The following is a 22,832-nucleotide window of genomic DNA, read 5'->3' as shown; positions in this document are numbered from 1 at the left end:
AACAAAAAAAAGGCAATAAGAAGGGACCCACACACACACACAAGCTTTTTTTTTTTCTACTTCCAAGTCTGTCCTATAAGACAGTGAATTCCAGGTGTTTGTGTTTGAGACTGAATTTTTTTTTTAATTAGGTCACCTAAACAGACTATCAGTTTCCTTATTTTGCTTGGGGAAACTTTTTTTAATGCCAACTCTTATGTAAAAGGCCTAACATTAACAACTGTAGAATCTAGATTGTGGGTACATCCTGAGGGTGCCCCATACAATTCTTTCAACTTTTTCTGTTTCAAAGTCTTCATTTAAAAATGTTAGGGGAAAAAAATCTATGACGGTCATCTAATTAAAGGGCATCATATGCAAAGTGGGAAGGAGACAGTCTCTGAATTTTCAGAGGGACAAAATAAGTTGGGGAACACTCCCCACCTCGTCATGGTTTTCTATAAGTCTTTATGGACAGGTGCAAATTTCATGCAAATCACACTGGGGACGTCTCCATAAATGTCCCAATTTACAAAGACCCCTCCCAATTATGGGTGAGTTGGATGCATTAAAGATAAAGACGGATGGGAAGGTAGATCCTCCGAGGTGTTTAAAAAATAAAGTTTTATTTTTTTAATTTTTTTTCTTGAGGAAGATTAGCCCTGAGCTAACATCTGCTGCCAATCCACCTTTTTTTTTTTTTTTTTTTTTGCTGAGGAAGACGGGCTCTGAGCTCACATCCGTGCCCATCTTCCTCTACTTTATATGTGGGATGCCTGCCACAGCATGCCGTGCCATGTCCATACCCGGGATCCCAACCAGAGAACCCCGGGCCGCCAAAGCAGAACGTGCACACTTAACCACTGCACCACCAGGCCGGCCCCAAATTAAAGTTTTAGAAATACATTTGAGGGAGGAATTCTAACATTCTGTTTCACTCCAAGCATATGTGGCTGGACACACGAGTACTCCATTCCCCATTCGTGAGCACAGACACACAAATCTGCATACGCCAGACCACAGGTCACGTCTGCTTGTTTACAAAGGTGCTAGACAAGGTGGCTGCTGCCCGATAAACGAACTGAAACTAATCGAAAACCGGCCACGAGGCGGTAGACACAGTGTACACAGCATGGCCCTAATTTTGTTCTTTAACGCTCTATATAAAACAAATATTCGGAGAATCATATATAAATATATACGTACCCTGGCTTTGCCATGTCCTTGAGTAAGCCACTTAACCTCTCTGTGCCTCAACTGCAAAGTGGCTCTGAGTCAGAACCGATCCGAGGACGGTTTTGAGGCAGGATACTGCAGGACGAGCACACAGAGGTGGACAAATGAAGCCAGAAAATGTTCACCCTCGGGGGGGCAGGATTATGTATTTTGACTTTGATGTCATATACTCTGTTTGCAAATGTTCTAGGACTGTGTGTTAATTTTATAAGCCAGGGTGGAGGGAGAGAAGGAAAGTTTCACAATAAAAAATCAACCAGGAGGATTTAAAAATGTGGTCCATCCACACGCTGGAATATTACGCAGCCGTGAAGAGGAGCGAGGCCCTGACATGGCTGCACGTGGACGGACCTGCAACACGATGCTCAGGGAGAGAAGCAGACACAGGACGCAAATCCATAGACAGAGAGCAGGCTCGTGGGTGTCAGGGGCTGGGAAGGGACTGCTGATGGGGATGGGGCTTCTTTTTAGGGTGATGGAATGTTCTGGAACTAGATAGAGGTGATGGTTGCACAACTCAGTGAATACACCAGAAGGCCCTTAACTGCACACTTTGAACGGGTGAGCTTTACGGCAACATGAAATATATTTCAGTAAAGCTATTCTATGCAAATAAAAACAAATCTAGCAGGAAAGAAACGTCTAATATCACATTTCTGTACAGTGGTTTCAAACACATGTTTCTGGGTTTTACTAATTTTTAACAAGGACATTGTTCTTTAAAATGAGAGGAACATCCAAAAAGTCCACAGTCTCGACAATGAACCCGCCTCAGTGTGTTCTGGCCCCGTGTGGGGCCCACCTGGGGACATTTACGGAGTTTCTGCAGCTCCTGACAGTGGGCATCTTTTTCTGTTTTTATTATGTGATCACACTCGACATATCTTTGAGATCTAATTCGCACAATTCGCCCCAAGTGCACAATTCAAAGGATCTTAGCACATCCACAGATGTGGGCAACCGTCACACTCAGGACGTTTCCATCACCCCAAAAAGCCCCGCACCCTGTAGCTGTCACCCCTACCCCGCCCCACTCCCCCCAGCGGAGCCCTGAGCGATCGCTAACCCGCTTCTCGCCCCTACAGCCCGAGCTGGAAATCTCTTGTGACAGACAGCCTCACGATGGTCGGCGACTGCCTTCTCTCCTGGAGCACGATGCTTTCAAGGACACACCTGACACATTTTAAGGACCAAAAGGGGCAGCCCGAGATCTGCTCCCATCACGACTTAGCCATCGGTAAAAGGCGCCAGCACCAGGTCAATGGGAGTAACGGCCTCTGCAGAAATCAGCAAACTGGCCTCACCCTCGCTCCGACTCCTGCTGGAAAGAGCATGTGGCCCAATTCCCCAGGGCCCAGAGGACCACCCCCCATGCCCCGCTCCAGGCTCCAGCGACCCCTCAGATGCTGATGGAGTACGAGATGCCCACTGGAGGCAGAACGGATTCCGAGTGGGGGACCACTGCAGCCTCAGTTTCCTCAGATGCAGAATGGGGACAGGACTGCCCACGTTGGCAGGAATTAGGTGACCCCTGGTCCCCAGCTGGCAGGCTGGGCTTGGCCCCCTGGCTTGACTTTGCTGACTTGTCGAGCCCAACACCTGCTGAGCGGCAGGAAGAACCACCGCCGGGCCCTTTATGTGCTGGGCCTCAGTCTTCCCATCTGCACAGTGGGAGCAATGCTTTCTGCCAAGTCTGCCTTTGGGGGGGGTTTTGTGACGAGAAAATGAGATAATACGGACGGAAGTGTCTGCTGGGCTTCCGAGCGATTTGCAAATAGAAGACACGACCCAATGCATTTGTAAAAGACATTTATTCTGAGCCTAAAGTCGGGACAAAGAACATGGAACTTTCTAGAAAAAGCCTACACAGGATCGTGTTGTTTCTTCCTAATCCATTAAGAACCTAATAATAGGGAGGAAAAAAGAAAAAAAAAAAAAAGTTGTAAGACCATATCGCTCCAGTTCGTCTGCAGCTGTAGGATTTAAAATATTCCTGTTCTACCGAGGTATGGCTGCAAACTTTGGTAGAGTTAGAAAAATTAGCAAATCATCCCCCAAAATACAAAAACAAAAAGACACAAAACCAAACGCTGAGTTATAGCTTTCTCGGGACATATACAGTAACTACAAAAAAAAAATTTCATTTCGAAAAAGTGTTTATTTAATTAAAAAAAAAAATCCCCCTTGTAAATTGGCGGGTCGCAAATTCAATCGAAAGGATGAGCAGAACTCGAAACCTCCCCCCAAAACACGTCCCCAGGGGGGCGGGGGAAGAACTGGGTAGACCAGTTTGAGACTCTGGTTGGCATTTTCGACAATTCAGTGCTAAAAACAAAGAGCCCTGTGTTTAGAAAGAAAGAAAGGACCAAAGGCACTTGAACATGGCTTCGTGCGAATACTTCCATGCCCTTCCAGGTGGAACAGCGCGTGGCCGCGCAGCCAGCCCCACGGAGAGGGGAGTCCGGCGGAGATGGCTCTGGGTGGCCTCGACGCTGCTCACACGGGGGCGCCCGGGGCTCTGCGTGCGGGTCTCGGGCACGAAAGCAGACGGGTCCGGTGGGGACGACCTTGTGGCGACAGTTTTAACCGAGCTCAGCAGGACTGTCCCTCTTCCTTTAGACAAGTCACGATGGATGGCGGTGGGACCACGCGGCCAGGATGCCACCGCCAGGCAGCACCGTGCTTGGTTTTAGGCCACGTAACACCGTCGGGAAGATGCGCTCGCTGTCGCCTTTGGGGGCCGGGCCCACACACCTTGAGAAGATTGTTCTGGGCAGCCAGGCGCCCTGTTGCAGGTCGGCGGCGGGAACTTGAGACCCTGACGCCGGGGACATGAGCAGCCTTCACGCCAAGTCGTCTCTCGCTCCGTCTTCAGAAGCGAAACTGTCCTGTTGCTTTTTGCTGGCAAACCGCAAACTTCGTATTTCTTTAAAACAAAACACTGGAGGAGTCCGCCTTTCTTTCTTTCTTATTTTGAGCCATCATACAGATTCCGGAAAATTTATAGATTAAAAAACAAAACCAAACCTGACCAGGAAGACGAGGCTTTTTAGGGGGTGGAGGGAAAACTACATGTTTAAGTTAAGCCCACTAAAAACAAAACCGGGGCCGAAGACCCCGCTTGGACACGTTTTTTTAAAAAAAAACGCCCAGCAAGAAGTGCTTAAGGATCACCGTCCGTTGCCGTAGCCGGGGAAGAGATGGTTGAGAACGGCCTGCAGCGGCTGGTTCACCTGCATGGCGTAGCTGCGGCCCAGGTCGTAGCGGCAGGCCGGACAGCTGAACACTTGGGCCTTGAAGGACCGGTCCAGGCAATCCTGCGAGAGAGAGAGAGCAGGCGGGTGAGAAATGCCACCCACCGTCCCGGGGACGGAGTCGGGAGCAGTCACTGACTTCTCCCAAGAGCCAGAGGTCCCTCCTGACCCTCAGTCTCACTTTCTACCACTCGCCACACAGCCCCTCAAAGACTCCAAGTTCACCCCGGCCCCCAGGCCTTTGTACTTGCAGGTCACGCCACCTAACAAGTCTGTCCTCTGCTCTCTCGTCACTTGTGCCTCGGCTCAAGGCACCTCCTCCCAGGGGCAGACAGGCCCTGGACAGGCAACGTCCCAGTCAGAGCAAGAGGGAGGATGCCAGCCACAGGGCAGAGGTACGCGGGCACCTGCACAGGTGTGCAGACCTGAGGATGGCGTCAGGCGACTGGGCGAGGGAGCCAAAGGTCAACACAGCAGACGCCTGCTGACGCCACCGCACGTCTCACCGAGGGACACAGGCTGTGGCTTTTATTTCCTATTGTTAAAAACGCCTGAGCACTTTTCTCAATATAAAATCTATAGTCTTGATTCCAGAGACAATATGTAGTTTTTTCTGCTCAGGACAATGAAGATTTGAGTCCACCTTCCAAATCAGGCCTGGGACTCCTGCATTAGTGGCAGCAGCCAAAAGGTGGAGGCAACGCAAGTGTCTGGGAACGGATGGACACACACAGTGTGATCCATCCACACCCTCGAAAACTACGCAGCCATGAAAAAGGAGATCCGGACACCTGCTCCCACGTGGAGGGACCTGGAGGACGTGATGCTCAGGGACATGAGCCAGACACAGAAGGACACACACTGTGTGGTCCACTCACAGGAGGTCCCCAGATGAGCCACATCCACAGAGACAGAAAGTGGATGGGGGCCAGGGGCTGGGGGAGGGGTGGGAGTCAGTGTTTCATGGGAACCGAGCTTCAGTTTGGGGAGATGGAAAGTTCTGGAGACGGATGTTGGGGAGGGTTGCACAACAATGAGAAGGTACCTAGTGCCCCTGAGCTGTGCAGCTAAAAATGGTCAGAGTGGTAAACTTTATGCTGTATTTTACTTGAATAAAAAATTTTTTAAGAGAGGGGAGAACAGCCAGGCGCTGGGACAGCCAGGTGGAGCCGTGACACCTGTCACAGGGACAGACACACAGACCAGCGGCCTCCTCCTTCACAGCATTGGCACTTTAAGGACCCGTGTGACCCCGGGACACCCGGTCCACGGCTGCAGGCGAGCCCCCACACCTCCTGCCCGGCCTGGGACCTCCCGCCATGTCCCCGGAGCCAGGAGCCGCCTGGGAAGCTGCTGCTCTGCCCCTTTCTGCTGGACGTGGCCGAGGCTCGGAGCGGTCGGGTGGCTTTCCAAGGCCGCGTGGCCGGGAGGGGCAGAACCCGGGCCACTGACCCCAAAGACGCACTGTCGCCCGCCCCTGACAAGCCTCCAAGCCTCTGCTCGGGCCTCACACGGCCTCAGGGGACACGGGCATCTCCCCTCGGCCGCACAGCTGAAGGCACTCAGTCCCTCCCTCCTCAGGCAGGTGACAGGCAGTGGACGGAGAGCCCTGAAGCGAGGACAAGGGCCAGGCCAAGAGCAGAACTGGCAGCAGCTCAGAGGCCAAGGGTGACCGGGGGCGGGGACAGTCCCTTCTGAAACTGTGGGCTTGTACTGCCCACAGGTTCCTCCTGATGGCCTGTGGCCGGAAGACACCAGAGGAACCACCCACCCAGGGCAGCGCTTCCCAACTGAGCGATGCTGCCCCCAGGGGACACCAGGCCATGTCTGGGGCCATCTGTGGCTGTCACACTGGGGGAGCTCGTGGCATCAAGTGGGTGGGGCCAGGGATGCTGCTCAGCCCCCCACAGCACCCAGGACGGCCCCCTGGAGGATGACCTGGCCCCAGTGTCCGCAACGCCAAGGGGGAGCCCCGGTCTGGCCCCATCTCAGCCTTTCCCAATCTCTCTTTCAACCATCGTTTCCCTCCCAAGACTGACCACCGGCCGGAGCCCACAGGCCTGCCGCCTGGCCCCCCTCCCCAACCCCTCGTCCCCCACAGGCCTCGGCCGCCCCCACATGCCTGCCTGTCCAGGCTTCTGCACATGCCACTCCGCCTGCCTGGGATGCCGCCCCAAGTCCCCTTCCGGTGGCAGGTTGACGCCACCTCCTCCAGGAAGCCTTCCTTCCTGCTACTCTAGGGGAGAAGCACCTCACACCTCCATCGCAGCCCACGGCCCGCTTAACAATCATTATTATCACCAGGCCAGGACTGCAGCCCGTCCTCTGCCACCCTGGACCCCAGGCTGGGCGAGCATGTCCCAGGGGGAGGCGAGACCAGTGAACGGCTGCTAAGGAAGATGGGCGACGGCAGAGGGCCGGTGTGGCTGGAGGTCACGGGGTGAGGTGACACTTAAGTTCGGGGCAGTGGGAGGGGCGAAGACTGCATCTGAGCACCAAGGGCGAGGGGCAGGCGAGCGGGGCGACGGGACCCGTGATAAAGGCCGCCCTGAAAGCAGATAATGAGGCCCTGCAAAGGGCCGGGGGCCCAGGAGCCTGCGAGCGTGCGGAAGCCAAGCTGACCCACCCAAGAGGTCAGACCATCCTTCCAGAACCTTCCGCCCCGGCTCCGGCCGCCAAGCCTCTCACCTTGCATACGTTATGTTGGCACACGGTGGTGATGGGGCGGAAGACCAGCTCCTGGCAGCAGATGCACTGGAACGTCTCCTCCACTTTACTCAGGAATTTCTGAAACTGGAGGACAGCGTGTGAGCCGGGCAGGCTCCGGGCGCCGGGGCGAGCGGCCGCCCTGACGAAACCCTCTGGAAGGGCGGCCCCTCAGAAACACCTGCCCAGGTCCCCGTGCTGCACCCCCCGCCCGACCCCAGCGGGCAGGAGCGCCGAGACTCCCATCTGAGGACGAGGAAGTGAGGCGGCCGGGGTCACGGCCAGGGTGTGAGCGGGACAGGGGACAGCAGGGAACGAGCTGGCACAGGGCCCGGCCAGCATCGGGGTCAAGGCTGCGCCTTAGCAGCCCATCTTGGGACTAGACTGCGACACCTTTGATCCTGCTCGTGCCACCTGGGCACCAGGGTCCAGCAGAGGATTAAACAGAGCCCGGTGGGGGGACCAAAGACAGGACAGACGAGGACGGAAATGCCCCTGAGCACAGGCTGTCAGAGAATGAACGCTCCAGGGAAAAGGGGACCTGAGGCACATGGGATGGCTGAACCATGGCCCCTGAGACAGCCCCATCCAGACCCCAGGACCTGTGGACGTGTCACCTCATGAGGCAGAGGGGACTCTGCAGATGGGCTAAGTCGAGGCCCCTGGGATGGGGACGACCCTGGATTCCCGGGGCCCAGGGTTCTGATCAGAGGGAGGCAGAAGGGTCAGAGGCCGAGATGGAGACGCTGCGCTGCTGGCCGTGCGGACGGAGGAAGGGGCCCCAAGCCCAGGATGCGGCACCTCTGGAAGCTGGAGGAGGCGGGACGCGCTCCTCCCCTGGGGCCTCCGGGACCCGCCCTGCCCTCACCTGGGTTTGGTCCCTAAAGACTCATTGGTTGCAGGAAACTCACGCAGCAGGGAGACTGAGCCAGAAGGGTGATGGGCAAAGTGCTCCAGGCAGAGACCCACGAGGGGAGGACCAGGAGGAGGAGTCCAGAGGGCGAGGCGTCGGCAGGAACCGACAGATCGGCCGCGGCTTGTAGGATTTGGGTTTGACTCAGAAAGAGCCAAGGAAAGCCCGCCCCCACCAGGCAGGGACAGTGGCCAGAGGATGCTAAGCCACTCAGTGGCAGTGACTCATCAATGTTACCCCACCCGGGGCAGGAGGATCAGAAAAAGACAGCCCTAGTTTGGCGGTTCCCCAAAAAGCCAAACGCAGAATGACCACAGACCCGGCAATCCCACCTCTGGGGACAGACCCATGAGAACTGAAAGCAGGGGCTCGAAGGGACATGTGTGCGGCCGTGTTCACAGTAGCGTGAGAAACAACAGCCAAGAGGTGGAGGCAACCCGGGTGTCCATCAACGGATGATGGACCCACACAGTGTGTCCATCACAGCCTGGAATATTACGCAGCCGTGAAAAGGAAGGAGATCCTGACGCCTGCTCCCACGTGGACGGACCTGGAGGACGTGATGCTCAGGGACGTGAGCCAGACACAGACGGACACACACTGTGTGGTCCACTCACAGGAGGTCCCCAGAGGAGCCACAGCCACAGAGACAGAAAGGATGGGGGGCCAGGGGTTGGGGGAGGGGTGGGGAGTCAGTGTTTCATGGGGACAGAGCTGCAGTTTGGGGAGATGGAAAGTTCTGGAGACAGATGGAGGGGATGGTTGCACAACCACGTGGATGTGCTTCATGCCACTGAGCTGTGCCCTTAAAATGGTTACGATGGTGAGTTTTCTGTTTATTCTATCACAATAAAAAAAAAAGCAACGTGGGCCCGCAGGCCGCGGGGGCGGGGGCTCACCGGGCCGTCCTTGAGCGCCTTCAGGGTCTCGGCCCACAGCTTCGCGTTGCTCCTGTCCTCCTTGATGAGGCCGTGCTGCTGGGCCGTGAGGCTGTAGGGCTCCACCTTGGTTTTCTTGGGCGTCCCTCGCGGGGACCCGGCGCCGTTCTTGCCACCTCCTGGGACGGAGCGGAGAGGTGAGAGCCGGCCCGCGCGCCTGCCGCGGCCGCCCGCGGGGACACCCACCTGCCGACTTGCTCTTCCGCTTGCCCCTCCTGGGGGACGTGAGGCCGCCCTCCTCCTCGTCCTGCGGCTCCTCCTCCTCGGCCTCCCTCTTGCTGTTCTCCTTCTCCTTCCGGGCCAGCGCCTCCAGGTAGCCCTCCGGGTACTGAGTGCGAGAGGGCGGAGCCCGGGCTGGAGCGGGGGTGGCCCTGGGGGGAACCCTAACTCCCCGCCACCTCCCTCCTACAGTCATAGCATCATCGCACCCACCCAGGCCCCACCTGAGGCCTCCACTTAACTCCAGAGCCTCAGGTGAAACGCTGGGGATCCGATCCCACAAATCAGATGGTCTGACTACCTTGATGATTTCGATTGGAGGTTGTAAATATGCCCAGCTTTGTGAGGACACAGCGCTGCCACGGCCCTAAAGCAGCCACAGCCGCCCTGTGCACCGAGGAGCCTGGCTGTGCCCCAGGAGAACTTCATTTACAGATAACTGGCCCCAGGGCCTTAGCTCGGCAACCGACTCGGAGGCCTCTTGGGCTCCAGGTCCCGACAGGCCGTGTTGGACCGGAACCGCATCCCCGAGGCACCTCCGAGCTTGTCTGACTCCCCAAGGTCGCACGGAGAAACCTCCAGGCTTCCTCACCCACATGAGGTTGCAACAAAGACTTAAGTCAGAACTGAAAACCCCACTCCCATGGCCGCTTCTGTCCCCAGTTCCTCAGCTTCCGGAATTCCCTGTGGCACGAACACTGTGTGGAAGACGGCTCTTTGTGACCCCAGGGGGTAGGCGCTGTCAGACTCTCAAGGGCAATTAAGATGCCTTAAATAGTCGCAGCACGAGTTCTCGGGGGAAAGCAAGTCCCCGTGACGAGCAGAAAGCACCATAATTACAGGGCAAAAAAGCCAGATTCCCGTGCTGGGTGAACGCCGGGACGACGGCAGATTCCGCTGCTATGAAGCCGTGAGTGGCTGGCGGGAGGGACCGTTTATTTGTCCTTATTGACACATCTAGCCTCGGCGTCCACTGGATTTCTTGGTTTGTTTCTGCTTTTTTTTGGGAGAGGTACATGGGGTGAGGAGCCGAGCGAGGAGAGAAAAGCAGCCAGAACAGAGAAACGACCCAATTCCCAGTTGCTTTGGGACCAGCCCCTCCACCAGCACGGCCCCGAGGAGGAGGTCTGGCTCGCTGAGCAAACCTCGAACGCCACCCGCCGGCTAAGAATCTGGAGGGACAGCCGGGAGGGCGCAAGCAGCTGGGGACCTGGACGTCATTTCAGATGAGAGAAACCCGGGAGGGCTGCCCGCCGGCCAGGTGCTCGCCGCCCAGGCGCCCCTGGGGCTGGCACCTGCCGTGGTCCCCAGTGACCGACTGCGATGATGAAGCTCAAAGCAGGACGCCCGCCAGTCCGGGCTGTGCAAGCATTAGGCGCCAGATCAGCCAGGAGCACCCAGGGCTGGGTTCCCAGCAGACCTGGGACCCGGTGGCCCCAGCGGGCCCGGCGTGGACGCACCTGCATGGTCAGCCCCAGCTTCTTGATCCGGTCCTTGCCCTCCTTGGTCCAGGGGCCCGGCTCGGTGTCGTCCCTCCGCAGCAGGTAGCGCCACACCAGGAAGCCGGACTTGCCCTTCTCGGGCCAGTACCTCACCACCTGCAGGGAGCGGGGGCCCCGTCAGGGGTGTTGGGGACGGGGGACGCGGCGCGCGCGGGCCGGCCGCTCACCTTGTAGATGCCGTCGTACCGGTTGCCCTCGGTGGGGGCGTACTTGCTGTGTTTGCGCCCCTTGACGTTGCGCACCACACGGACTGGCTTCCCCGCCCGCCAGTCCTTGGCCTCGGCCCCTTTGCGGTCGTTGATGGGGGCACTGCAGTTGAGGGCCAGCGCCCTGCAGGGACAGGCGGGGCCGCGCTCTAAGCTGGACTGCGGCCTCCAGAAAGGACCGAGTCCCAGCCCCCCAAACCTGTGGCCGTGACCTTCTGGGGAAGCGGTGCGTGCAGAGGGGGTCAAGCGCAGAGGGGGCCAGAGCGGAGGAGCAGGGGCCCCGAACCCCATGACCGGGGCTCTTCTCAGAAATGGGAAACTGACGCACGGACGCACAGGGAGCTGGGCACGTGCAGACAGAGGCGGAGGCTGGGGAGGGGGGACGCCAAGGGTGGCCGGGGTCACCAGAAGCTGGAGGGGGCAGGACGGACCCTCCCTGGAGGTTTCAGGGGGAGCGTGGCCCTGCCCACATGGGGCCTCCAGAACTAGGTGAGGAGACAGCCCTGCTGTTTTAAATGCTCCAGTTGGTGGCATTTTGTTACTGGAGCCATAAGACGCTAACGCACCATGTGGGGAAGATGCCGCTGAGAAAAGAAACGAGGCGGCACGCAAACATGGGCCGGCGACCGGTCCGTGCCGCCGGAGGGCACGAGGCCCGGGGAAGGTGGACCGGGGGCAGGCTCCGCACTTCGTTGCAATGGTGCCATCTCCACCGTGGGAGGGGACAGCCGCGACCGTGTGTGTTCTCACAGACACACAGCACCTTTGAAAGCACAGATTTCTCAGTTTTGTGTCCCAATTTTATCACTTAACGTTAGCTCCTAAGCTGTTCTGAAAACGGGCTTTTTAACAGCTACTGAAATTAAAATATTCCACTAGACAGATAAATGCACGATGAACCTACCCCTTTCACAAACAGATCTTTAGTTACTGAGATTTGCTGTTTTAGATGATGACAGGATGAGTTTTGCTACACAGGACGTTTTTACCTCCTTGTGTCTCATGAACACTTTCAAAGCGGAATCATGGGGTCAAGAGTAAGGACATTTCCTTTTTTTTTTCTTTTTTTTTGGTGAGGAAGATCGTCGCTGAGCCAACACCTGTGCCCATCTTCCTCTGCTTTGTATGTGGGACGCTACCACAGCATGGCTTGATGAGTGGTGTGTAGGGCCACACCTGGGATCTGAACCCACAAACCCCAGGCCACTGAAGTGGAGTGCACGAACTTAACCACTACGCCACCGGGCCAGCCCCATTAACGACATTTTCAAGGCTCTTTTTACATACAGGCAAAGAGCTTTCCGGAAAGATGGTACCACTTTGTATTTCTGCCAACCCTGGAACACTAGTCCACAACTTGGCATTCCTCAACATTTTAGAATTTTGGGCCAATTTTACAGGAGAAAGAAATGTACCTCACTAGTGTTTCCATTTGTATTTCTTTGATTACTAAAACTGAACAATTTTCCACGGTGCTTGGACATTTGCATTTCTTTTGTGAAAGATCTGCATGTTTTTTGCTTCTATTAGTTTTTCTTATTGATTTGCAACAGCTCTTTATATATAAGGACATAACCATCACGTGTCATTTTTGTGGCAGACTTTACCCCCAAATAGCCATCTGCTTTCTCATTTTACTTCGGGGTTTTATTGATGTAATTTATAATACTGAAGTCACCAAATCAGTCTTTTCCTTTGAGCTTTAAGATGCTTTTTATGCTTAAAATGTCTTCCTTCCCCTGCAATCACATGTCAGCAAACTCTGGCCTGCTGCATGGTTTTGCTGATAAAGTTTTATTGGTACACAGCCATGCTCAGTCACTCACGTGTGCTCTGATGACAGAGCTGCGAGGCTGCTACAGAGACCACGTGGCCCGCAAAGGCAAAAATGTTTATTATCTGGCCTTTTAGGGAAAAAGTTTCCTTTAATACTTTAATTAAAAAGTTTAATTTAGGGGCCAGCCCAGTGGTGTAGAGGTTAAGTTCGCACGTTCTGCTTCCTTGGCCTGGGTTTTGCCAGTTGGGATCCCAGGTGTGGACATGGCACCGCTCATCAAGCCATGCTGTGGTAGGCGTCCCACATATAAAGTAGAGGAAGATGGGCACGGATGTTAGCTCAGGGCCAGTCTTCCTCAGCAAAAAAAAAAAAAGAGGTGGATTAGCAGCAGATGTTAGCTCAGGGCTAATCTTCTTCACAAAAAAAAGTTCAATTTACTGAATAAGTCACAAGTCTTCAGAGGCAGAGAAGGGAAGAAACGGATGTTCATCATCCCTATGTCCACCACAGGCTCAATGGGGACCTAACTTCCCAGACGTGACACCCCAAAACAGAACCAACCCCATCCCCTGTGGAACGATCAGAGGATGAGGCAGACGCGTGCTGGTAAAGAAACAAGAAAACCCGTTTCTGCGAACCTGTTGGTGTTGGTGAGTTTCTGATCGCAAGACTGTTCCGCAGTCCGCTTGTTGCCGGAAAGATCTCGCCCACCGCTTCCCGTGTACGTGAAAGAGTTCCCGTTGTCCTGAAACAGATGAGGGGGGCAGGCTGAACCCTCCACGCAGAGGGACCCACTGAAGACAAGCCCCCCACGCCCGTCAGGACGTCGGCCATCAGAGAGACAGACAGTGACAAGTGAGGGCAAGGGTGTGGAGTCGCGGGGCCTGCGCACGGCCGCTGGGAATGCAGAGCGGGGCGGCCGCGGCGAACACTAGGGAGGCTCCTCAAAACTAAAAACAGAATTAGGGGCCAGCCCCGTGGCCGAGCGGTTAAGTTCGCACGCTCCGCTGCAGGCGGCGCAGCATTTAGTTGGTTCAAATCCTGGGCGCGGACATGGCACTGCTCATCAGACCACGCTGAGGCAGCGTCCCACATGCCACAACCAGAAGGACCCACAACAAAGAATATACAACTATGTACCAGGGGCTTTGGGGAGAAAAAGGAAAAAATAAAATCTTTAAAAACAGAATTACCCTGTGACCCAGCACTCCCGCTTCTGGTATCCACCACAAAGAACCGAAAACAGGGTCTTAAACAGGTGTTTGCCCACCCACAGTCACGGCAGCATGATTCAGAAGAGCTAAAATGTGGAGGCAACCCAGGTGTCCATCCACACCTTGGAATATTACACAGCCGTGAAAAGGAAGGAGATCCTGACACCTGCTCCCACGTGGACGGACCTGGAGGACGTGATGCTCAGTGACGTGAGCCAGACACAGAGGGACACAGACTGTGTGGTCCACTCACAGGAGGTCCCCAGAGGAGCCACATCCACAGAGACAGAAAGTGGATGGGGGGCCAGGGGCTGGGGGAGGGGTGGGAGTCCGTGTTTCATGGGGACAGAGCTTCACTTTGGGGAGATGGAAAGTTCTGGAGACGGATGGTGGGGATAGTGGCACAACCACGTGGATGTGCTTCATGCCGCTGAGCTGTGCCCTTAAAATGGTTAACATGGTGCATTTTGTTTTCTGTATTGATCTCAATTAAAAAATAAATAAAACAAACCCCCCCCACTCACCACATCGTCCTCATAGCCCCCGGCCAGGACCAGGGAGTACGCCCCGTCGTTGCTCCGGCCGTGGATGCCCGCCACGTGAGGCCGGTGGACCCCCGACTCGCTGACCTGCGAAAGCCACCGAGAGACAAATGTCCCTTCTGGATGGGCTGCTGCAGGAGGCCCCGCCTCCACCTCCTCCGTCCGCCTCCCCCACGCGGACACGCCCGTGACGAGCCCCCCTCCACAGACAGCTGGGCCCAGGCCCCACCTCGGAAGCCTGCCCTGCCGCCTGCTTAAGGGGTGGCCCCCCTCCGGGGTGGAGGGGCTTCTGGAAGGCCAGTGCCCGCCAGCCGGGCCCCAGAGCCTCAGGACGCTTGCACATACCTGGACTCGGAACCTCCACATGGTGCCCACGGGGATGCCCGGGATGGGTCCGTAGTGGTTGGAGGGGACGATGGTGCACTCCTTGGTGCGGCCCACGCACGCCATGCCCTGTGGGTTCGGGAGACAGAGGGCAGAGCAGTGTGAGCGCCACAGGACGGTGGTGGGGGGGATGACGCAGGGAGTGCACAAGGGGCCACCTCACCTTGCCCCAGTCCCGCTGCGAGGACGACGTGGCTGACGCCATCTTCGCCTTCTTCTTGCTTTCCTTCAGCTTCTCCCCTGCCAGCACCACCTCGCTGGCGTCATTCCGACACTCGGGGCAGTACCTGCGACAACGGGGACGTCACCTCCCGCCCCGGCCGCCCCACTCCCACCGCCGCCTGCATCCCGCGCTGTCCAAGAAGGGAAGGATGTTCAAAGTTAAATTCATTAAAATTAAGGAAGAAACGCCATTCCTTGACGTGTGGGCCTCCAAGGGCCCAGCAGCCACACGCGGCGAGTGGCGACCACAGCGGACGGCACAGAGCAACACATCCACCGACACAGAACAGTCTACTGGACGGCAGACGCTCACCCCTCTCCCGCTGGGGATGTCACGGGGCCTCCCTCCAGCCGGGATGTGGGGAACACACGTAGACGGGCACCTTCTCGCGGCCGTGACTCAGTTTCCCCATCTCCGCAAGGCGGGGGGGCGGGGTGTGTGAACAACAGCCACCTCTGAGCTGTAGCGACAGCTCCGTTAACAGGTTGGTGTCCTTAGACCAGAGCCGAGCGCATTGCCACCTTCCTATCCACGCTGGCAGTTATGGTACGAGCGCCAAGAGCGTCATGGCCAAGAGGATGCTCCAGGAGATGCGGGAGGCCTGGCTCTGTCCTCCGACCTGCCGGGCCCCCTTCCCTGCGCTTACTGGAGGCCCAGGCCACACCTGGAAACAGGACGGCTCCCTCACCTGCCTCGTGTCAGCTCGTTTCCCAGCACCGTCCGGCCCCCCGACCCGCACGGCCGAGCGCCCGCAGCCCCGAGCCCGTCACGGGAGCGGCCAGGCGTCCACTCACCACTCGTCCTCCTTGGGGATGCTGCTGAGCGGCGGGCACAGGCAGTAGATGTGGAAGGCCATGTCGCACTCGTCGCACAGCAGCTGCTTGTCGGGGTCCTGCTTGCCCCCGCACAGGTGGCAGGCGCACACCCGGCAGGTCTTGCTCTCGTCGTCCTTGCAGTGCTTGCAGGAGGGCCCGCTCTTCCCTGGACGCGGGAGGCCGGGGTCAGCTCGGGCAGGGCCGGCCATGCAGGGAGGGGACAGGAGACCCGCCCACGCCCGACGCCCGACGCGGGAGCCACGGCAGGGCAGGCCCGGACTCACTCCTCATGGGGTTGTCGACCACGGGGCTCCCCTCGCCTGGGCGCTCGATCTTGAAAACTTCGTCCACGAAGATGATCCGACAGTCGTTGAGAGAATTGTCCCTGTGAGGGGCGAGACGTTAGAACATTCCAGCACGCCGGGCCCACCCAGCATCTCGGGGAGCAACTGTGCCACCCAGCACTTCCCAGAGCACCTCGGGTTTTAGTTACACCAGTGGAGAGGCATCTCGGGGCCTCGTGCATTCGCTTAGCTCTCCCCTTGCCAGGTCAAGTCCGGCTAAAGCAGAAGCAAGACGAAAACAGCACAGAAACCAGGGTTCCATCACACACTGCGTTGGAGAGAATACATTCTAAGGGGGCAGGAAGACTGAGGAAACGAGGCCCCACGTGCAGAAACCATGAAGGCAAATTCAATCGGCCTACATCAAAACACAGAAGCCGGGGCCGGGCCCGTGGCCGAGTGGCTAAGTTCACACATTCTGCTTTGGCAGCCCACAGTTCACCAGTTCAGATCCTGGGTGCCAACCTACCCACTGTTCATCAAGCCACGCTGTGGTGCTATCCCACACAGAAGAACCAGAATGAACTAGAACTAGCATATACAACTATATACTGGGGCTTTGGGGAGGGAAAAAAAAGAGGAAGATTGCAACAGATGTTAGCTCAGGGCCAATCTTCCTCACCCAAAAAAAAAAAAAAAAAGGCACAAAAGCTCCTCTAAGTTAAAATGACCCTCAGGGATCAATCCAACACCTACATCGCCCACGTCCAGTGGAAAGTGAATGCGAGCCACAAATGCACACCATGTGTGTAATTCTACATGTTCCAGCAACGACATTCAAAAACTAAAAACAGACGGAATCAGTTAAGTACGACTTATGTGACCCAGTGTACACAAAATATTACTTCAGCATGTAATAATATTAAGGAATTATTAACAAGCTATTTTGCATCCATTTTTGGCACTCAGTCTTCGAAATCCGGTGTGTGTTTGCACTTGTGGCATGTCTCAGTGTGTGCTGGCCACACGTCAAGTGCCCGACACACACGTGGCCTGTGTCTACGGAACTAGACGGCCCGGGTCCAGATCCGCCCGCCAGTTCACAGGAAACCCAGGGACACAGGAACAGAGGAAACGACACCACGAGGACGCAGCCGGCAAAATCCAGACTGTGCACCTTCCACACGACCAGGCTTCCTTGACAAACAAAGTGCCGAGGAAAAGGAGGAAAAAGGAAATGCAGGAAACCTAAAGACCAAAGAGATTTAAAAGCTATATATTGGGGCTCCGGCCCGGTGGCACAGCGGTTAAGTTCGCATGTTCCGCTTCTCGGCGGCCCGGGGTTCACCGGGTCGGATCCCGGGTGCGGACATGGCACTGCTTGGTAAGCCATGCTGTGGCAGGCGTCCCACATATAAAGTAGAGGAAGATGGGCACGAATGTTAGCTCAGGGCCAGCCTTCCTCAGCAAAAAGAGGAGGATTGGCAGATGTTTGCTCAGGGCCAATCTTCCTCAAAAAAAAAAAAAGAGGGCCATAATCTAATGATAAAAGGATAATTGATTCAACCAGGAAAACTTAACTATCGCAAGTGAGGGCACACCAACAACAGAGCCTCACGATTACGAGGCTGAAGGGAGAAACAGACAAACCCACAGTTCCAGCTGGGCCCTGCGACGTTCCCTCAGCAACCAACAAAGGATCAGCAGGAATTAGAAGACGCGAACAACACAATCAGCTGACAGGATCTGACTGATACAAATAGGACATTCTACCCAACAACAAAATGTAGTTTTTTTTTTTCAAGCGACCACAGAAGAGTCACCAAGACAGACCCTATTCTGGGCCAAAAAGACAAACCTCAACAAATTGAGAGAGAAAGAAATCCTATAGAGTATGTTCCTTGACCCTAAGGAAGTCAAACTAGAAATCGATAACAGAAAGACAATGCAAAAATCTCTGCACATTTGGGAATTAAACACAACATTTCTAAATAAGCAAGGAGCCAAAGGCGAAGTCTCAGAGGAAATTAAAAAGTAGAACTGTTAATAAAAAGAAAAATAGAACACAGCAAAATAAGTGGGAAGCAGGTAAGGCAGTGAGGAGAGGGAAATTCATAGCACTCAATGCTCACATTACAAAAGAGGAAATATCTCACATCGTCTAAGTTGTTACCTCAAGAAACCAGAAAAAGCAAAATCAACCCAAAGAAAAGAGAAGGGAGAAAACTCTATTTTCCCGTTTCCAATTTTCCTGATTGGTCAAAGCGTGAGACGCCTGTGCTCAAATGCTCCGATGGTTGCCAGCAACACAGAATAAACACTGGTTCTGGACCACTCCTGACCATGCCCTCAAAGCCCAGATACATGAAGGCGTCCAGTCTCAATTCCTCTCTCCCTCCACTCCAGTCCAACAACCTCCTTGCTAGGCCACAAATGCACCAGGAAGGGCTCCGCCCCAGGACCTTTGTGCTTGCCGGGCCTGTGCTTAGGACACTCCTGCCCAGATGTCCATGTATATATGTGATACATACAACAGAATATTACGCAGCCATGAAAAGGAAGGAAATCCTGACACCTGCTCCCATGTGGAGGGACCTGGAGGACATGATGCTCAGGGACATGAGCCAGACACAGAAGGACACACACTGTGTGGTCCACTCACAGGAGGTCCCCAGAGGAGCCACATCCACAGAGACAGAAAGTGGATGGGGGCCAGGGGCTGGGGGAGGGGTGGGAGTCAGTGTTTCCTGGGGACAGAGCTTCAGTTTGGGAAGATGGAAAGTTCTGGAGACGGATGGAGGGGATGGTGGCACAACCGTGTGAATGTGCTTCATGCCGCTGAGCTGGGCCCTGAAAACTGGTTAAGCTGGTAAGTTTTCTGTTATTTCTATTTAAATGCACAGACACACACACAAAAGCAAGGGCGAACAGGGCTGGGCAAACATTTTCCACAAAGGGCCAGACGATGCATCTTCTCGGCCTTGCAGGCCCCACGGCCCCTTCCCAACTACTCAGCTCCGCCCTCGCACCACCACAGCAGCCTCGGATAATCGACACCCGGATGGGCGTGGCCGTGTGCCAAGAAAACGTTATCTGCCAAAACGGGCAGAGGGCCAGCGGTGACCTGTGAACTGCAGTGTGCTGAGCCCCGATGAACAGCGGACCCCTCTGTGTGCGGGTTTATGTATGTAAATGTTTACGCTTGTGGATGCACAGACGGTCCCTGGAAGGTGACAGAAACAGCGATGTCTCCAGAGAGGAGAAGGGGTGGCCAGGGGACAGAGAGGCGGGAGAATATCCACCGTGTGGCCTTTGCTACTTTCTGGATTTTGACACATTTGAGTGTATTACCTATTTGCCAAACTAGAAAAACAAATAAAAGGACAAAAAGGAAGCTTGAAATCTCGGCCCGTTGGGGGCTCAGAGACGGCCCCCTGCGCAGGGCCATGAGGTGGTCAGTCAGAAAGATCACCAGCGGCGACCAGGAAGGAGGGCTGGAGTCCCGAGGGGAGGCAGGGAGGCAGGGAGGCCAGGCGGAGGCCGGAGGCTGGCCGCGTCACTCACCCGAGCCTGACGTTGGCATACAGCTCTCGCACCGTCCGGGTCTCACGCTTCCGCACGATCTCGGCGTCGTACCAGAAGCCACGCTCCTTGGGGTTGTCGGGATTGTAGTTGAGCATGACCACCTGGCCCACCTCCAGCTCCTGCCACTTGAGGACGGTTCGGGCTCGAGCCCGGACGTCCCGGGAGCTCATCTGGACCACTCCGTTCTCCGGGTAGCTGGGAGGAAAAGCACACGCTCAGATCCCGGGGCAACGTACGGCGTCACTCCCTCCACAGGAGACAGAAGCCGAGGAGGGAAAGGACGCACACGACACTTATTCTCATCACAGCAGCACGGAAAGCCCCCTCCCCGATCATCTCATTTGCTGGCTTCAAAAATACACAGGCATTGGGGCTGGCCCGGTGGCGCAGTGCTTGGGTGAGCACATTCCGCTTCAGTGGCCTGGGGTTCCCCAGTTCGGATCCCAGGTGCGGACACAGCACCGCTTGGCACGCCATGCTGTGGTAGGCGTCCCACATATAAAGTAGAGGAAGATGGGCACGGACGCTCGCTCAGGGCCAGTCTTCCTCAGCATAAAAAAAAAAAGGAGGAAGATTGGCAGCAGATATTAGCTCAGGGCTAATCTTCCTCAAAAAAGAAAAGAAATACACAGGCATGGAAGACACATTCCAATACAGAGGTGCCATGGGTCGAGGTATGCCCCCCAAAAAGATATCCTGGAGTCCTAAGCCCCCATACCTGTGAAGGGCACCTTATTTGGAAGTAGGGTCTTCGCAGGGGTGACCAAGTTAAGATGAGGTGACATTGGAGTAGGGTGGGCCCAGATCCAGTGACAGGGGCTCTCATAAGAAGACGGAATGAGACAGACAGACACACAGACACAGACACAGACACACACACAGAGGAGAAGGACACTTGAAGACGGACACAGACACTGGAGGGAAGAGGCCACAAGCCAAGGACTGCCAGCCACCACCAGAAGCTGGAGGAGGCAGAGGACGCCCCGGAGAAGGACCACGGCCCCGGCCGCAGTGGATCGTGGACTCTGACAGACTGCGACGATAAGCAGCCAGCCTGTGGTTCCCTGTCATGGGTCCCCTAGGACACCGATCCAGGAGGAAATTTGGGGGGGGGGAACCTTTTCCCACAGGCATGTATTGAAGATGATTTTTGTAGACTGATGTATGTTATTCCATTTATGTAAATACAATAAAGTGGATATTAGGCTGCAGCAGGAAGTCATTATTCTGAATATGCACAATATTCCAACAGCCTCAAAAAAGGCATCAAATAATTGGCCTAAAAGAAACATATTCCACCAGCAATGAAGCTAAACCTCGACTGTGAGGGGGACGACCCCAAATCTATCATGACCAGCAGTCTCGCCTGGGGCTCATTATTTTCACCAATAAACCCCAAAAACAAGGGCTGCCAAATTTTTCCCATAAAAAGCCTGATGGTTAAGTATTTTCGGCTTTGTGAGCTGGAAGGGCTCTGTCGCAAACGCCCCGCTCTGCTGCTGTCACCAGGAAAGCAGTCACAGCCGATGTGTCAACGAAAGCACGTGGACGTGTTTTGATAAAGCTTTATTGACAAACACAGGCCAGGGGCCGGATTTCGATGGGAATCTTACAGCTCCTGCGATGCACTCATCCAGTGACTCCAGAAAGTTGTACAAAGCTAAGCTGCAGGGTGGGCCAGAAGCTGGCGCAGGCGGTATGGACCGAATAGTATCCCCTCCAAATTCATATGCTGGAGCCCTGAGCCCTGTTGTGACTGTACTTGGAGACAGGGCCTCTAGGAAGGCAGTTAAGGTCAATGAGGTCATAATGCTACAGCCCTGATCTGATGGGACTGGTGTCCTCACGAGAACAGGAAGCCACACGACAGCGCCCTCTCTTCCCGTGCACACACAGCGGAAAGGCATTCGAGGCGTCGGTGAGAAGACGGGCGTCTAGAAGCCAGGCAGAGAGCCCTCACCGGGCATCAACCCTGCCGGCACCTCGATCTTGGATTCCAGCCTCCCGAACCGGAGAGAATAAATGGCTCAGGTTGGAGCCGCCTGCCTGGGGGATGCTGAGACACCCCGCGTTCACAGACAGGCCCTTCCTGTGTCCAGCACAGGCCTGGCATGCAGTAAGCGCTCAATAGATGCTTGTGAGTTCCAGTAGAGGAGAGATACAGACACATAACATGGTTCCATATGGTGATACGTAATAGGAGAAAAATACAATAGGAGAACTGGGCCTCCAGGGGTGGCTTCGTGTGGGGTCGGGAGCCTGAGGGTGGGGGCCCCTGAATCCTGATCATCGTCCCCACAGCAGTCCTGAATTCCAGGTCCCGGATATGTGGAGCCGACGCCCCAGGCCCGCCCACCCACCCGCCCGCCAGGACTCACTCATCATATTTCACGTGATAAATGACATCTTCTTCCAGCGTCGAGCTGGAGCTGCAGGGCTCGTCCTGGGATGGCACCTTCCTCGTCACCCTGACGACCTGCGCCTCGAACCAGGCTCCCATGTTGGTGTCCCGAGCGTCGACGTACTCGTTGACCTGAGGGGAAAAGGAGCTCTCTCACCAGCCCCGGGGCAGGAACACGTGGCCAGCAGAGCCGACAGGAGCCCGTTTTGGTTTCTGGGCACCAGAGGCTTCAGGGCTGCGATGCAAAGCCACGTGCCTGCACCGGGCCTTCTCGGCCGGGGCACTGCAGCCACTGGGGTCAGGTCACTCTCTGGGGGGCCATCGTGGGCACTGTGGGGGGTTGAGCAGCATCCCTGGTCCCCCCCCCAACTCGATGCCAGGATCATCCCTAGTCGTGATGACCACAAATGTCCCCAGATATTGCCGAGTGTCCCCTGGAGGCTATCATTTCTCAAGAGAAGCTGGGAACCTAGATCTTTCTGTGAAATTTCATGATCTTAGAGGTGGCAGCCAATTTGGAAATTTTACAGACCCAGCAGAGGCCACAGCAGAGAGCAGCAACCAGGACACGGATCTGACTTAGGATCAGGAAGGAATCATGGACCCAGGACCATGTGTTCCAGCCAAGGAACCCGCAGGAGATTGTCACAGCGG

At 55.7% G+C, this 22,832-nt stretch overlaps 1 protein-coding gene across 2 annotated transcripts in view; it reads right to left on the bottom strand.

The window, feature by feature from the left end:
* Positions 1-3,007: 3,007 nt before the first annotated feature.
* The window catches only part of UHRF1 (ubiquitin like with PHD and ring finger domains 1), a 30,303-nt gene continuing 10,478 nt past the window's right edge, over positions 3,008-22,832 (bottom strand). For both annotated transcript variants that reach the window (XM_023644477.2, XM_023644476.2), the window contains exons 4-17: positions 22,156-22,310; positions 19,757-19,972; positions 16,193-16,293; positions 15,888-16,074; positions 15,034-15,157; positions 14,832-14,939; positions 14,469-14,573; positions 13,369-13,475; positions 10,915-11,077; positions 10,706-10,843; positions 9,213-9,354; positions 8,988-9,145; positions 7,158-7,262; positions 3,008-4,532 (exon numbers count right to left, since the gene is read on the bottom strand). In XM_023644477.2, the coding sequence (XP_023500245.1) occupies positions 4,386-4,532; positions 7,158-7,262; positions 8,988-9,145; positions 9,213-9,354; positions 10,706-10,843; positions 10,915-11,077; positions 13,369-13,475; positions 14,469-14,573; positions 14,832-14,939; positions 15,034-15,157; positions 15,888-16,074; positions 16,193-16,293; positions 19,757-19,972; positions 22,156-22,310 (1,956 nt within the window). In that variant the 3' untranslated portion in view covers positions 3,008-4,385. The remainder of the gene's footprint in view (positions 4,533-7,157; positions 7,263-8,987; positions 9,146-9,212; positions 9,355-10,705; positions 10,844-10,914; positions 11,078-13,368; positions 13,476-14,468; positions 14,574-14,831; positions 14,940-15,033; positions 15,158-15,887; positions 16,075-16,192; positions 16,294-19,756; positions 19,973-22,155; positions 22,311-22,832) is intronic.

This window comes from Equus caballus, chromosome 7, assembly GCF_041296265.1.
Source record: "Equus caballus isolate H_3958 breed thoroughbred chromosome 7, TB-T2T, whole genome shotgun sequence".
Lineage (NCBI taxonomy): Eukaryota > Metazoa > Chordata > Mammalia > Perissodactyla > Equidae > Equus > Equus caballus.
Note: the sequence above shows the minus strand (reverse complement) of the source record. Positions and strands in the feature narration are given on the sequence as shown.